Consider the following 16677-nt stretch of genomic DNA (forward strand, 5'->3'; position numbering starts at 1 on the left):
TACTTCCTGCCAGGCCTCCTTCTATCAGGCGTGAGGGTGGGCTCCCCCCCCCCACTTTGGTTGGCTGTCACTGCCGCCAAGGGGGTGCCAGGGTGCCTGAGTGGGGGGACTTGGTCCAGGGTGGGCGAAGTGCGGGACGGGGCGGGGGGGGGGGGGGGGTGGATGCTGGCGGTGGCTCCTTGCCAGGCGGTATGCGTGGAAGACCACGTACCCACTGCAGGCGTGCCGAGGGTCCCCTTCCCTGGCTTGGCTGGGGCAGGGCAGCTACGGAAGGTGGGGCACAGGGGTGCTCGGCCTTCAGGCTGCCCTTCGGGGCCCTGCTGGGTAGGTTACAGCCACACAGCGCAGAGCAAGTGGGGGAAAGGCAGAGGGTCCTCCCGCTTGAGGCCTCTCCCCGCCCTCCCAGGGTCCTGCGGGTGGGTAAGGCACGACACGTATGAGCAAGGCGGCCACACAGCTAGAGCCGTGAGCGATCTAGAAGCAAATGTGGCCAAAGGGCCTCTGGAGCCTGGAGCCACTGGGCCTGTTCAAGCCCCAGACAGCCCGTGACAACTTCAGGCCAAGGGATCCTTCTCTCTGAGCCCCTCTGCTCCTCCCTGGGGCTCCGGAGAGGCCACACCAAGGCCCTGTGACCTCCCTCCCGTCCAACTCTCACTCATCCAGGAGACTCTCTCTTCAGGATTTGGGCTTTCTCAGCTTGGAGCATGCCTTCCTTCTGCCATTTGTTTGCCTCGGTTGGGAGAAGTCACCCCCTTCATGTAAAGAGGGGCTTGGGATGGGAGAGCTAATGAAAGTCAGGATCTCAGCCAGAGAATACGCTGTGATTATTTACAAATGTGACCTGGCCCACAGAAAACCTTGGAAGTAGCTTTTCTGGTTTTAAAAAGACACCAAAATTTACTTTGATATGTTTATATTATAGATATAATACATAAAACATCTAGCATGAAACTCTACGTTCTCCCCAAAGAAGAGAACCAAGCTGTCCTTCCCTGCTCCCAGCCCCAGCGATCTGCGCATGCTGGCTGGAGGCCACCTCCCTTCCAGACCAGGAGCCAGGGCCTCTGGGGGTGGGGGGGTGGCGGGCAGGACAAGCCTGTGGGCGGCCCAGGCCGGAGGGCACCGAGGCCCACGGCCCCCCAACCCCCCAGGGAAAGGGGAAGCCCACCTCACCTCTTTGGTTCCCCTGGGAGCAAAAGCGATCCCCCAAAACCAAAAGGAAAGAGAGCCGCAGACCCTCCCTGCAGCTGCTGACAAAGAGTCTCATTTTGGCAAGTATCTGAGCAAAACCAAAACAAAACAAAAACCAAATAAAATGGTGGTTTAGCATAGACGTGCACATTCACATTGCACAAGGCACCGCTGGGACACAGAGAGGCCAGATACAAGTGTTGATATCGGCTGATAAAGCAAAATATTTGGAAAGCTTCTCATAACTTCGGTCCCTCTGGGATGGACAGATTGTGCTTCATGTTTGTATGGCAATGCTGGCAACATACAGTACAAGGCTGATGGTCCCGGTGTCCCTTCACCCCACCTCCCCACCCCACTCCCACCCCCACCCCGGGCCAGATCTCTAGGTCTCCCTCTGCCACCAGGCTACCACTCCCACCAACACATGTCCACATAGCTTTGGCCTGCCCTGGCCTGACCGGGGGGTGGGGGTGGAGGGGCTCCCTCCGGTCACCCGGTGACCCCCACGTCAGTGAGTTCTGCCCAGGGAAGCCCAGCCCGTGACAGGCTGGGAGACTGGAGGGCAGGGAGCTAGGGACCCGCCACCTTCATGTAGAACGAGGGTCACGACCTTCCAAGTAAGTCCCTGTATGTCCTCCCCTCCCAGGACGGGCGCCGAGAGAGCCCTGACCCTTGGAGCAGCCGCGGGCCTGCACACTGCCCTCTCTCCCCGGGGGCGGGGTGGGGTGGGGTGGGGTGGGGTGGGGTGGGGGGGCCTGCACCTCGGGGATGCGGCCGGAACCCTCCGGATAAAATGACAAGGCACCTCTCGGCTCCCCCTACTCGGTAGGAATCGGAGCGGCGAGTTTGCGTTTCCAAGGCACGAGGTTATTCCTTAATACTAGAGTTGCCAGGCTCCGGGCTCGGCCCCACGGCGCTTCCCTCCTTCGGGAAGAAGGCACGGCCTGACCTCCCCGGCGGCCTGGGCGCACCGAGGCTCCCTGGCGGCCCAGAGCCTCCCAGGCCGGGCCTGCGCCGCGGGGGGCGGCCTGGAGACCCCGAGCCCCGACTCCACGCCCGGTCCCGGTCCCGGCGGGGGCCGCCCCGCGCCTCACGGGCAGTTGCCCATGGCCTTGACCAGGGAGCTCTCGGGCAGCTGGCGGAAGATGCCCCGCAGCGTGTCCAGCTCGCGGCTCAGCTGCTCCACCCGCTTGCGCAGGCGGTCGTTGTCGCTGGTGAGCTCCAGCACCTTCTGCTGCGTCTCCACGTTGCGCTGCTTGGCCTTGTCCCGGCTCTTGCGCACGGCGATGTTGTTGCGCTCGCGCCGCACCCGGTACTCGTTGCTGTTCTTGTCCACCGACTTCTTGACTTTGCCCGCGCCGCCGCCCCCTCCGCCGCCCCCTCCGCCGCCGCCCCCGCCGCCCGCCCCGCGGAGGTCGGGGTGCGCAGCGGTCAGCGCCTTGAGCGCGCCGCCGGGGCCCGGCAGGCCCGCGGGGCCGAGGGCGGGCGCCGGGTGCGGGCTGGGCACGGGCGTGGGCGGCGGCGTGGGGTGGCCGGGCTGCAGGTGCATGGTGGTCTGGCCGCAGTGCGCGATCTGGAACTGCAGGTGCGGCGCGGCCAGGTGCGCGGGCGGCGCGTGCGCGTGCGCGTGCGGGTGCGGGTGCGGGTGCGGCGGCGGCGGCGGCGGCGGCTGGTAGGGGAAGAGGCCGGCGAGCGCCAGCTGCTTCGCCTCGTCGTCCTCGCGCGGCTCCTGCTTGATCACCAGCGGCCGCAGCGCCGGCGCCCCGCCGCGCTCGTACAGCGGCTCCAGCCTGCCGTCCAGGTAGCCGCCCGCCGCGCAGCCGTAGGGAGCCGGGCCGTGCGCGCCGCCGGGCATCGCCGCGCCGCCGGGGCCCCCGGGGCCGCCCGCGTAGTCGAAGTCGCCGCCGCCGCCCGCGCCGCCGCCCGCTCCGCCGCCTCCGCCGCCGCCCGCGGGGGCCGCGGCCGCCTTGGCCTTCTCCTGCTGCCGGCTGTGCTGGAACAGGTCGGCCAGGAACTCGTCGTTGAAGGCGGCCGGGTCGATGTAGGCGCTGATGTCGATGGACGTCTCGTGCTCGCAGATGCCGCCCAGCGGCTCCGGGCCGGCAGGTGGGGCGGGGGCCTGCGCGGAGCCCGCGCCCCGGGGAAAGCCGAAGGCGGCGCTGCCGGGCGCGTGCGGGGGGCTCTGGAGGTGGCTGCTCATCGGGGGCCGCGGCTCCGCCTCGTAGAAGTCGGCCGGCTCCATGGGGCAGCTACAGCCCTCCCGGCATGGCGAGCCTCGGCGGCCTCCAGCCCGCGCGGGGCGCCAACGCCGCCGCCGCCGCCGCCGCCGCCGCCGCCGCCGCCGCGCCCGGGCCCCGGCCCCGCCGCCTCGCGCCCGCGCAGCTCCGGTCGCGAATGGCCAGGCCCGCGCGGGCCCCGCGTTTATACCGGGGGCGGCGCCCTGCGGAGCCCGACGGAGCGGCGGCGCCTCCTGGGTCCTAGCGCCGGGCCGCCGGCGGGGGAGGCGAGCGGGGCCGCAGCGCGGCGCGGGCGGGCGGGCGGGCGGGCGGGAGGGGCCCCGGCGCGGCGCCCCCTGCCCCGGCCCCGCCGGCCCGACCCGGACGCGAGCGCGCCGCACCCTGGGCCGAGCCGTCGCCCCCGCACGCACGTGGCCGGGGACCGGGCCCCCTCCTCGGGCTGCCCCGGGCTCCACTTCCAGCCGGCGGCCGGGGAGTCTGGGAGCGCCCAGGCGCGGCGCGGTGGGGGGCGGGGGGCGGGGGCCCGGGGGGGGCCGGGAGGGGGCCGGGCTTGCTGCCTGAGCCGCCGCGGCGGGACTCGCCTTCAAAGCTCCAAGTGGCCCCGCCGGGGCCCCGGTGTCGGCTGGGCGGCGGCGCGGGAAGGGGCCGGAGCCCGCCGGGAGGCCGAGGGGAGCGCCCGGCGCGCGGCGGCTCCGCGTCCCCCTCCCTGGCCTCGGGCCGCCCCGCCGAGGCCGCGCAGGAGCCGGTCCCCGCCCGCCGCGTCCTGCGGGCTCCCCGGGCTGCGGGCGCCGGGCGCTAGGACCCCGCGGGGCGCGGAGGCGAGGCAGGCGGCGGCCGCGGGGAGCCGGGGGACGCGGCGGGCCGGTCCGCGGGGCTGCACAACTTTTTCTTTTGCAGGACTTGCCCCGGCCGGGGGCGCGCGGGGCTGGGCGCGCGGGGCTGGGCGCGCGGGGCTGGGCGCGCGGGGCTGGCGCTGGGCCGCCGGCTCCTCTCCCGCGGGCCGGGCTGCAGCCCAGGGCCGGGGCACCGCGGCCAGGTGGGGCGCGCAGACGGAGGACGCCGGGCCGACCCGGGACGGGGACCCCGAAGCGGGGCCGGCGGTCCCCGGGCTCGGAAGCCTCTGCCCCCCCGCCCCGCACCTCCGCCCCGGTTCCGGTGGGCTGCGGGGCTCGGGGACCTCGGGGACCTCGGGAGGGCCCTGCCCGCGGCTCGCAGGGCGCTGGGTCCCGGGATCCTGGGGGTCAAGGTGGCCAGGCCGGTGCCCCTTGGCCGCCGCCTCCGCATTCGCTGCTGGGGGTGGGGGTTAAGGCAGCGCGTCTCCCCAGCCACGTGGCGCCTCGCGGCTCTATCCCGGGGCCGCGGGGGGGGGGGGCGGGGGGGCGGGGGGGGCGGGGGGGCGCCACCCCGGGGCCCGCAGGTCGCCGCTGCCTCTACCTCCCCCCAGCGCCCCTAAGACTCAGTGCGCCGAAGCCGACACCGCCTGGGCGCCGGTTGGAGCAAGCGGCTGCGCGGGCCAGGACCCCCTCCCCCCGGGTGGCCTTCCAGGGCCTGGCAAGGCGCCAGAGCCCGCCCGGGAGCCCCGGAGGAGGCGCCCCGCAAGAGCGCAGCCGGCCGGGGAGGCCGAGCTCCCACCGCGGTCAGTGTGAAGCAGCAGCTCCGTCTGCGGAGCTCGTACTGTGCTTTAATCAAGTTCCTATTCAACATATTCCCAATGATTAATGGCCCAACTGCTTCAATTTTTTTTTTCTTTTGGTCCAAAGCTCATACACGAGATATTTTAAGCTTTTGGCCGGAGCGTAAAAGCAAATATATTAAATAAATAACCTTTGTGAGCCCGGAGCTGCTCTCTGGGCCAGAGGCAGCACCCAGTTCTGCACCTTGCCCGTGTGGACATCTGGTCGGGAACCCGAAAACGCTCAGTGGGATTTTCAGGGTTTTTTTCTGCGGTGCTAAAATCACAGCCTGCTAAAAATCAGGGTGGTAAGAAAGCACAGGCTCTTGCAGGCGTCCTGCGCTGAGAATGCACCCCAGGTGAGCTGCCCAGGGTTGCTGTTGCCAGTACAGGCAGCAGGACCCTCTCCTCTCAGGATGGGAGGACACCCGGGCAGGGGAGGAATAAGAGGATGGGTGCAGGGCGACAGAGACACCAAGTGGGGACCTCACCCAGCATGGCACCAGTGGAACCACAGTGGAACCAGAATTCTCCTCATGAGGCCTGCTCGGTGCCTAGAGATGAGTGAGAGGCAGGCCCCTGCCCCCTCAGAGCCCTGGGCACAGTTGGGAAGACAGGTCAGCACCCAAGGTCTGCCAGGAGACAGTGTCCTTCCACAGAGTGGGTGGCCCCAAAAGAGCAGGGGATGGGATTGGGCAGGAGCACTTGGTCCGTTAAACCAGGAAACACAAATGGGGATGAGGGATGGGGGTGCTCCAAGAAAGGGACACCCTCCCCTGGTGAATATGGGGCTCCTAGGGAGGCAGCAACCACCTTTGTCTGGGGAAGTACCTTGGGGTAAATTGTACCCCCACCTCTGCCGAATTCATAGTGTGAAGCCCTAACCCCCAGTATGACTGTGTTCTGAGATGCGGTTTTTAGAAGGTCGCAAGGTTAAACGAAGTCCTAAGGTCGGGGTTCTAATCTGATAGGAGTAGTGGCCCTATAAGAAGAAGAAAAGGAGATATTTCTCTCTCTCTCTTTCTGTCCCTCTCTGCCTCCCTTCCTCCCTCTACCACGTGAGGACACGGGGAGAAGGCAGCGTGCAAGCCAGGAAGAGAGCTCTCACCAGAACCTGACGTGCTGGCACCCTCATCCCAGGCTTCCAGCCTCCAGAACTGTGAGAGAGTTAGTGTGTGTTGTGTAAGCCCCCCTGCCCCTCCCTGTGGTGTTTGGTGATGGCAGCCCAAGCTAAGATAGGTGGTTAGAGAGGGCTTCAGGCAGGAGGAGACCTTTGAGCTGCACCTTTAAAGATGAGCAGGAATTTGCTGGAAGGATGGGCAGACGGAACGGCAGGTGCAAAGGTGGAGAGCCTGCCAGTGCATGGCATGTTCTGGTAACAAAGGACAAGATGAGCGGCGGGCTGGAGCGCACGGATTGCTGGGGAGGGGCCTAGATAAGGCTGGATCCACAGACTGGGCTGGGTTCACGGCCAAGGCCGCTCCTGGTAAAGAGAGAGCCTATCCCAAAGGCTTCTGCCGTCCAGCTCTTAGCAGGTGGGCACTGTGATCCAGTCCGGGTCGCTGAAAGGTCGCTGTGGTAGCAGCTAGAGAGGGGAGGGCGGACCACGAAAAACAGTGGAGCCCCGAGACCCCCAGTGATGGGAGGGGACAGGGATGGATTTGAATGTCAGGACTTAGAGTCTAGGTGGGGGCTGAATGCGTGCCTTCTGGCTGGGGGTACCATCCTCCAACATATGTCACGCAGGGAAAATAGAGGGTCCCCTCCAAGCCCCTCGGGGTCACAAGGTCTCACCACCTGCAGGACACCTGCCTGTTTTGTGGCCCTGGAGAAGAGGACAGTTGCCCAGGAACAGCCTTCAGGATCTACCTGCCGTATTCTAGTTTTTCCCTTTGAGGTCGAAGAGAACACCTGGGGATAGGAGGAAGCCATCCGAGGGCAAGTAGTGGTCTGTGGGTGGGTGTGTGGGTTTGAGGTGAAGGAGCACCCAGGCATCTGGAGCAGGAGTCTTGGAGCTGTCCAACCCCTGACGCAAGAATTGGCTGCAGGTCCTCGGTGAGACCCCAGGGTTGGTGGTTCCACCACTTTCCATGGGAGGTGCCCACGGCTGGCAGGGGCCTGTGTCCTGATGGGACTCCTGGGCAGTCAGCGTTTGGCTGGGACCACTTGGGAGGGAGATGGCTGCGTGGCTGTGCTGAATGGAGACAGAGCCAGTACTACAAGTGGCGAATAAATCGCCTGACCACCTTTACTATCCTTTTTTGCCTTTTTTTTTTTTTTTTTTTTTTTTTTTTTTTGTGATGACACTTGGCAGTTGCTGAGGACAGAACTCTCCAGGGTGCTTTGGCAGGCCAGGGCTGTGGGACAGGGGCCCATCCCAAATCCGACAGGCTGCAGGCTCACCAGGCCTGATTTCTGGCTCTGGATCTACTTTTTACAAAAGAGAAAATGAGCAACAGAGGTGAAAATGCATTTCGTAGGTGTCAACTGTGCTCCAGCAGCTCGGAAGAGGAGGCTGCTTCTGAGCTGGGGGAGGTAGGGGCCAGGTGGGGAGAGGGGAGCCCTCCCCTGCATGCGTTGTGGGTGCTGAGTTTTGGGTGCTCTAGGATGGAGCCTGAGTCCAGGGTCCTTCACAACACTAACCTCTCTGAGAAGACAAACTTCCGGAAGCCTGGGAAGTTTTTTACTCGAAGTCAACCTTCCTTAACGCAGCGCACACAAAAGAATTCACGTATAAGTTTGAAACTTAATCAGATTCTGAAGAGTGAGACTGGCACCAACCCCGCTGACTACTTTTATCGAAAGCTTAATGGATATAGGATTGGCCACTCCAAAGCAGGACTAATTAAGATAATAAATGAGGACTGGCTAAGATAACACCAAGACAAGAACTACACTTTCCAGGCACGGTTTGCGCTCTGACTGGGGGACGTGAGTATATCTAACAACAGTGACTCAGGAAAATACTCTCCCAGAGCTTCCCAAAACATAGACACACAAAACAAAACGCAAGTTACTCCTTATGACAAATGCAATGCTTACTGAGGTTTATACTCATTCGTTTGATGTTTTAAATATTGGCAGGTTCGGTGTATGGACTCAGTGGACAGTCGACCAAGAGCCCTAGAGTTTCTTACCAACCGCCTCTGGGCATTTGGAGAAACCATTTTTATACCTCATTAGATCATACGTCCTGTCCCCCCAGGAGGCCTGGTGATACGGGGGATCCTTCAGACCTGTTCAAACGCCTCCTTCACCATTTCCCAGCTGACCTTGGGCCAGTTGAATATCGCTGCGCCTCTGTCTTCTTTCCTGGAAACCGGTGACAATAATTCATCGTAGCACATTCTCACTTGTTCTAGGGGAAGGTACGCAGGAGTCACACGAAGCATAATTAAGTGCATCACCATGAGCTAGAAACGATGGAAACTGTGAGGAAATGCAGCTATGTTAAATGTATATACCGCATGAAATCACGACCACGAGGATTCAGATCCGTGAAAGAGCCACACTGTCAGGTTCATGAGAGTCAACGTGTTTCAACTTCTCTCTTGATTTTCATCGACCACGATGTGCGTATGGGTTTTCTTCATCTGCTTGTTGGTTTATCTCATTCGCTTGCCACTGCTGGCAGATAAGCAATAACAGGCACCAAAAAATTTTTAGAAAAAGAACACTGAGTTGAAATTTAAAATTGCGAGAATTCTATCCATTTATCTCAATTTTGTTTGGCAAATCGGGGGGAAAGAAAGCCTCCTATTCTGTTCTGTTAGAGAACTCCCTTGGTAGATGAAGGACCCCAGGACTCCCCACCCAGCATTTGGAGAACACTGCAGAAAGCAAGCAGTGGATGATGTGGGCAGCCCCCCCCCCCCCATTTTTGTGGGATCCGGGACAAGACTACGAACGGTAGCCCACATACCATCTGTTTAAACACTGAAAGTTACCGGCCAGATGAACAAACTGTTAGATCAAATGCTTCTACCTTTCTGCCTTGACAAGTAAATCCTTGTCATGTCCTAGAAGGCCAAGTTTAAATTTAGCATCTGACTCTGGAACATGGTGGTGCCTGGAGAGCCAACCACCCCCTTCTGTTCCCTGCCCCCTTGAGGGACCTCTGGAAGGGTCCTGAGTTGGGTGGGAGTAGTTTCCCAGCATAGGGCTCCAGCACTGCCCGGACCCCCCCTGAAGATTGCTGCCCCTTGTCACCCCTTGGATGAGGGGCGTGCCCACCGCCCAGTCCCTGGTGCAATGGCCCAAGTGGGCCCGGGCAGCTGGCTCTCGGCTGTGTGGGGAGGCCATTTCTTGGCCCAGGAGGCTTCTCACCCCGAGGGAAGGGAGCAGCAAGAGGAGGGCATGAGTGGGGCCTTCTCTCCTGGGCTTCTGCTGGGCAGGGTCTCAGCACACTGGTGGGGTATCACTCATTCCACGTGAGCAGGAAGGCAGTGACCCCAGTGCTTCTGGCCTCATCTGGGGGCGCCTGGCCCTGCTTCTGCTGGAAGACCTGTCCGTTGGCAATAGTTCCAAACCCGTGGCCCCAGGTCACCCCTTCTCTCCACCTTCCCTTGGATTCTCCTGGTTTCAGCCTCTATACTCCCCCATTGCGGCATCCTCCAACTGGTCTCCCTGCTGCTCTCCCTGCCTCCTTGACCCTCAACTCTTTCCCACAAAGCAGCCCGAGTTACCCATGAGACAGGCACTCAATTCACGTCACTCACCTTGGTCAACCCCTGGGCCCGCCCATTGCATGTGGGAGAAGACGGCACAATGAATGCCTCAACCTGGTGAGGCCCTGCAGAAATTGGCCCTCCGCTCTCCTCATGCCTCCGACTCCTGGCTCCCCGCTCCGCTGTTGGCCCCGCCGAGCATCTCCCAGCCTGCAGGCATTGCACTTTGCTCTGCTGGCTCCCTGGAAGCTTCTTCCCGATGAGGGAGCAACTCCTTTCCCGTCATCTGCGGCTCACCTTCTCCAAGAGATTGCTCTGAGGTCCGAGTGGAGCGCCAGCCAGCCCTCCACCCCCCATCACTCCTAAGGCCCCTGTGCGTTTTTGCTTCCTCCTAGCACTCTCTGGAAAACGGTCTTGTTTACTTATTTTGCTTGTTCCCTGTCTGGCTTCCCCCCACTAGAATGCCAGCTCCACAAAGACAGGACCTTGTCTGTCCTGTTCTGCCTATTTCCAGAGCTAGAACAGGCCTTGGCATATGGGAGAGCCTCAAATATTTGTCGAATGAACACAGAATGGATTCTATTCAAGAAAACTGCTACCCGGCCACCCTCCCAGAGCTCAATTCATTCCCAAGCCTTGCAGGGCAGCTCAAGGGTGGCCCCAAAAGATGCTTGGGAAGCCCCGACCCCCTATGTCAGGGCTCCCCCCGGGCAGAACCATCCAGAGCCTTCTGAAGCTGTGCCAGGTGAGACTGCCAGGGCCTGGAGAGTCTGCACAGTGCCTCTGGGCTAACTCGAAAGAAGCCCCCTCGGGGAAGATGTGGCCTCCAGGGGCTTGGCTGAGCAGAGAGTACCTTTGCCAGGAGGAAAAAGGGCCCCTTTCTCTGGAGAGATACAGCCCAGCCAGGACACAAGGCTTGGTGCATGGGGGCCTCCTGAATTGGGCTCGTTGGTGTAGCACAGACCCTCAGCCCTGCAGGACAGCCCTGAAGCACCCCTCCACCTTGGCTCCAGAGCACCCTCTGCCTGTAGGGCACCGCTGGGAGGGTGCCCCCGGAGAGCAAGACTCCGTCCTCGGGCATGACTGGACATCAGATCCACCCGGGGAAACGTGGGATCAGCCGCCTTCCTCACATGGAAGGCAGGAGACCTGGCCAAACCCTACTTCTCAAGAGATGGGGTGCACTTCCCTTGCACATCCGCACACCCCCTTCTTTGGCCCCACTCCTTCTGCTGGTCCACTCCAAGGATTGATGCCTTGAGGCACATCTTTAAACACAAACAAGCCAACACTTAAACGAGGTGAGAAACCAAATCTTTTGAAAATCAAAACCAGAGCTTTTGAGGTGCTGGCTCATGAAGGATTCAACTCCAGTCCTCTTTCCTTTGGTTATGTCCCTGCTTCCCCCAAGTCTAAGCCTCTCTGTGCTCTGTGTAAAACTGACACCAAATTAACAGGAAAAGCGAGCTGCCTACCCGAGGTGTCCAAAAGCCCCATCAACCCTCGCCCAATAGATTGTTCCCCAAGGAAGCCATTAGCAGGTCCTGCTTGGTCTACTGCAATGTACTGTCAGCTACTGGAGTTAAAAACATTTTTTTTTTTTTTTTTTTTGCAAAGGTTACCTTTTTCGACACCCAGGGTTAATCCTTACCTAAAAAAGCAAGATGAAAAAAAAAAAAAAAAGGAAAAAAAAGCAAGATGGAGAACAGTGTGTAGCTTCCACTTCTCAGGGGAAAAAATTATTTAAACATATATATATATATATATATATATATATATATATATATATATATGTATATACATAGTCAGTGTATAGAAAGAGGACAGAAGTTAGGAGAAATACGCACCGAGCTGCTAACAGTGGTGCTGCCTTTGTGGGACAGGAGAAGACTTGTTCTTTTTTGTTTATACCCTTATGTATATGGGGCTTTTGAAACAGAGGAGTATGTATTTATTACTTTTATAGTTTTATAAACTATAAAAATATTTTAAGTCGCCTTAATTTTACAGTTTTATAATTTTTATAGTTTTATAAACTATAAAATGCTTTAAAGTCACCTTAATTTAGTCCGCAAATGTATAATGCCACAATGGATTGCACAGTTTTATAAATAACTTCAAAATGCTATTTAATGGCCCTATTTTCGAAAATGAAAAGTCAGGAGATGTGCTCTAAGAATAAACGGTGGCGTGATCTGTGAATTTGCTCATACGAAGAACCATACCTAGTCACAGACACCGAATCACATTTAGTTCTATGTTTCACAAGCCAGCCTTATTTTAAACGAGAAGAGCACATCCATTTGTACATAAAGAACTTCTATAAATTCGCGTGATAAAGAATCCCAATCCAAAAGAAAATGGGTATATAAAGAGAGTCTATTAATAAAAAACAATAAATGCAAATGCATTTTAAGTGTGTTTGGAAATACTAATTCTCTGAATAAAAGATAAACAAAGTAAAGCTCCATGAGTCAAGGGGGTAAAGAGAAAAACGTTTGATAATGTGCTGTGCAGACTAATGGATAGAGCAAACAGGTAGGATTATATATTGATCCAACCTCTTTGGAAGACAATTTAAAAATGCCTGTCTAACTTGAAAGTGTCATTTCCTTTCACTTAACAATTCCGCTTAAAGAAATTTAATCCCATAAACTCTCATATGTACATACATGCTGCAAACACAGATATTGACCCAAACACTGTTTATAACTGCAAAAGCTGGAAACAGAGGCATGTCTATTAATAGGAGACTGGTTGGGGGCCTGGTTATTGAGCTCGGGTGGCTCAATCCGCTAAACCTCTGACTCTTGATTTTAGCTCAGGTTATGACCTCAGGGTCTTGGGATTGAGCCCCATGACAGGCCCTGCACTCAGTGGGGAGTCTGCGTGAGGATTTCTCTCCCTCTGCCCCTCCCCCTGCTTGTGCTTGTGCTCTCTCCCTTCCAGTCTCTAAAATAAATAAATACATCTTAAAAAAAAATAATAGGAGACTGGTTAAGTAACCAAGACAGTTGGTTAATTATCCTCTGTGTCTCTGTTAAAAAAGACAAAACTCTATATGAACATATACAGGAAAAGCTCTGATACATTCATGTACACATACATATAATAATATATGCATATACACAATACATCCATATAATATACAAATGCACATATAGGGATATGAATATATATATTTATATATACAGTGCGGAAAATGTGTATACTACGTCCCCATGCATGTGAAAAGAAGGGGGAGGGTCTACATATATGCTTATCTTGCCCTAGAACATCTCAGGAACGACATATAAGCCGGGAAACCAGAGAAGGACTTGCAAGTGGGTGAGAGATTTTTATTATACATTAAGATATATAAAATAATTAAATAATAATTACACATTAAGGAATTGGGATGACTTCCCAAATTGCAAACACGATTGCTGAATAGTCCCCGAAAACACTTTTGGGATAATAAGAAAGGGAGTTCAATTTAGCTTTTACATAATTGCACAGAACTAAATGACCATAAAAGCTCAAAAAGTCCTTTATTTTCATTGCTGCCCCCAAGAAAATCTATAAAACAATCAGTTACAGTAAGGCTCTTTCATACAACATGAATTCATTTACCCCGAATATGGAATCGAGCTTCCCGTCCATATTGATTTAAGCAGTTCAGGGACTGCGGGCGGGGTAGAGTTATCCCTTACCATCTCTCCAATTGGTTTTGTCTCTGCCATTTTTCAGTCAAAATTCCAAAGGTCACTTGGAAAGCACATAACCCGCTAAGCTGTCCAGACACTCCCTTTTGGCTAGATAACCCCCCACGGTCCAGATCCCAGAGCAGAGTCTTGGGAACCGGGGAAATGCTATTACAAAGCCCTGTCTGCTTGGTCAGTATTTGGGGGTGACCCTGAACACATTGAAAGTTTCAGCAACTATATCTTTAGAATCTGATTTTTCTTATAATTGATTAGAAAAAATCCAGCTTACATTCCAAATGCGGTCATTTTATCATAGACAAGGTGCAATAACAGTTAAACAAAAACCAGCATGAGTCATGCTCCTATAAAACTGTCTACTTACAGAGTTTGGCTTTTCTCTAAACGAGGGAAACTCAAAGTCAGGCAACACAGAAAAAGGGGTTGTTCTGGCCTCGTACTGGGAGAAATTATTATAAGAAAAGCAGGTCACACGGGATCTGCCCAATGGCTCACTGACATGGAATGTGCACATTGATTGAATTCTTTGGTTGCCCAGCACCGCTTGAACATCCTTCCAACATCCGGGGATGTCCCACCTCCCCACGCAGAAGCCAGAACCGCCCTCTCATGGCTGGGATGAGGCGCTTGAAGAAGAGCTGACGACGTATACACTGATGTGAGCGATGGGCTCCACTGACAGATGTGAAGGAACAGGTGCTGGTGGACTTCACTCCAGGAGGGAGACCAAGAGTGTCTGGGGGCCATGGGCATTGAAGCTGGCCACACAGCCTCTATTCTGGATCCTCTGGTCCTTCTAGAGATGTGGCCAACTTCCTAACATTTTCTTGAATTGTTCTTTAACTTCATTCTCTAGCGAGTTAGAGTGGATTCTGTTGGTTATGCCCAGCTGGGAAAAGTCTCGGCCTTGAATGACTAATGAGAACTGGGCCAAGATCAAAGTCACAGATGGTGCTTTCCAACCTTCTCTCTCCAACCATGGCTTGGTCCTGGTACCTTATTCTTTTTCCAAGCCACGTCTCAGAGCCAGATGAAGAAAGACAATGTGGAATGAGTGACTGGTTTAAATGTCACTCATGCACAGTGACTTTGACAAGCAGCCTAACCTTTCTTGCTCAGTTTTACCATCTCTACAATGGGATAATGAAGCCTTCTGTGGCCAACAGGAGAGTTGTGAGGATTAAATACAATAAGCAATTAAAGCCACTTAAATTTGAGGGTTAGTCTTCCCAGTAAGGGTACAAAATTAGACTAATGTGGGGTGTTAGGAAATTCCTTATTATAAGGACTAAAAATCAAAATCCTTTTCACAATGAGATCAGGGATTCCTACCTCTTTTTTTTCTTTTTTTTTTCTGGCCATAGACTTCTTTAGAATTGGTCAAGAAAAATAAAATGATATATCCAAAACCTAAAAAAATCAACTACCTGAAGATTCTGGAGGATGAAAAAAGCAGGCAGATGCTGGAGGAAAGTTGACACTTAAAAGAACATCACAGAGTTTCTTTCTTTTAAACAAACATTTAGCCTGAAGGCAGGCCCCAGTCTGTGCATGCAGGGCAGCTAAAATTCTGGTAGGAAACCTGCAAAATTATTGGCTTGATGAACCTGAAGACACAGTTTAGAGTGACAGTCACTGGAAAGTGGGGAAAGGGATCCAAGAAAGGAGAGGTTGTGCCCAAATTCTGGGCAAAACTCTACCCGAATCCCTGGTTGGCTCCTAAGCTGCACATGCATGGGACAAACACCAACCAGCCAGCTACGGCCACTCACCACAGTGGAGACAAAATTTATAGTGTGAATTTAGTCAAATTTACCACAAGTTACAATATAAATAAAAAAAAAATGTTTTTTCAGAGAAACATAAGAATCTGGAGATTCTACAATATATCATTCACAATGTCTAGGATATAATCAAAATTCTCTTAACATACCATAAAACAAGAAAACACTCATTCAAAAAAAAAAAAAGACAACCAATGGAAACCAACTCTGACATGATTCAGATATTGGAATAGCAGACAAGGATTTTGTTTACTTATTATTTATATATTTACTTTTTAAAAGTAGGCTCTACTCCCAGTATGAGGCTTAAACTCATGACCCTGAGATCAGGACCTGAGTTGAGATCAAGATTGGACACTTAACTGTCTGAACCACCCAGTCATCCCTAGAATAGCAGAAAAGAATGTTAAAGTGGCTATTATAACTATGCCCAATAATATATAGGAAACATGTTTGCCCATAGAGAGAATAATAGAAAATATCAATAGAATATAAATTATAAAGAAGAACCAAATAGAAATTTTGGAAATAAGAAAGTCAGTATTAGAAATTTTAAAATTTACTTGATGGCTTTAGAGAAGAAAAGAAACAACAAGAGAAAGAATCAATGAAATTAAAGAAAAATCAAGACGTTATCCATCCTGAAGATAACATTTTTTAAAAAGACTGGAAAAAAAATGAGCAGTGCCTCAAAAACTTGTGGGACACCAGAAGAATTAACATACATATTGTAATGGAGTCCTAGTAGGAGAGGAGAGAAAAAAATGAGACAGAAAATGTTTGAAGAAACAGTTTAAAGAAATGGCTGGAGTTGATAAAGGCATAAGTTAACAGGTTCAAAAAGCTCAGGAAACTACAAAGCGGGATCTTGAAAACAACAACATACCTAAGACATTGTAGTCAAATTGTTGAGAACGGAATGAAAACAAAATCTTGAAAGTAATCAGATAAGATGACATATTTCGTACAGAGGAACAAACATTCAAATAGCGTGCGACTTCTGTCAGAAACAAAGGAGGCTGGAAGGCAGGGGAACGGTATCTTTAAAGTACTGGTAGGCAAAAAAGAAAAAAAAAAGAAAAAAAGAAAAAGAAAAGAAAAGTACTGGTAGGCAAAAAAAAAAAAAAAAAAAAAAAGTCAACCCAGAAATCTGTATCTAGTGAATATATCCTTTGAGAATAAAGGTGAAATAAATATTTTTTTAGATTAAAGAAAAGCTAAGAGAACTTGTCAGGAGCAGACCCACACTACAAGAAATGCTAAAGAAAGTTTTCACACTAAAGTAAAGTGAAATCAGATGGAAACCCAGATCTGTAACATGAAATGAACATCACTGGAAATGGTAAATATGTGGATAATTATAAAATATAGTTTTTGCCCTCAGTTTCTTTAAAATATAAATAATTGTTTAAAGCAAAA

The 16677-nt window shown here is 54.1% G+C and overlaps 1 protein-coding gene across 1 annotated transcript; it reads right to left on the bottom strand.

Annotated features, from left to right (window-relative positions):
- Positions 1–896: 896 nt before the first annotated feature.
- CEBPA (CCAAT enhancer binding protein alpha) lies at positions 897–3571 on the bottom strand. The gene has a single exon (XM_072750071.1). It carries the CDS (start codon positions 3434–3436, stop codon positions 2285–2287), a length of 1152 nt encoding a protein of 383 aa, XP_072606172.1. The 5' UTR covers positions 3437–3571; the 3' UTR covers positions 897–2284.
- Positions 3572–16677: the final 13106 nt, after the last annotated feature.

Source organism: Vulpes vulpes, chromosome 1 (genome assembly GCF_048418805.1).
Source record: "Vulpes vulpes isolate BD-2025 chromosome 1, VulVul3, whole genome shotgun sequence".
In the NCBI taxonomy this organism is placed as follows: Eukaryota; Metazoa; Chordata; class Mammalia; order Carnivora; family Canidae; genus Vulpes; species Vulpes vulpes.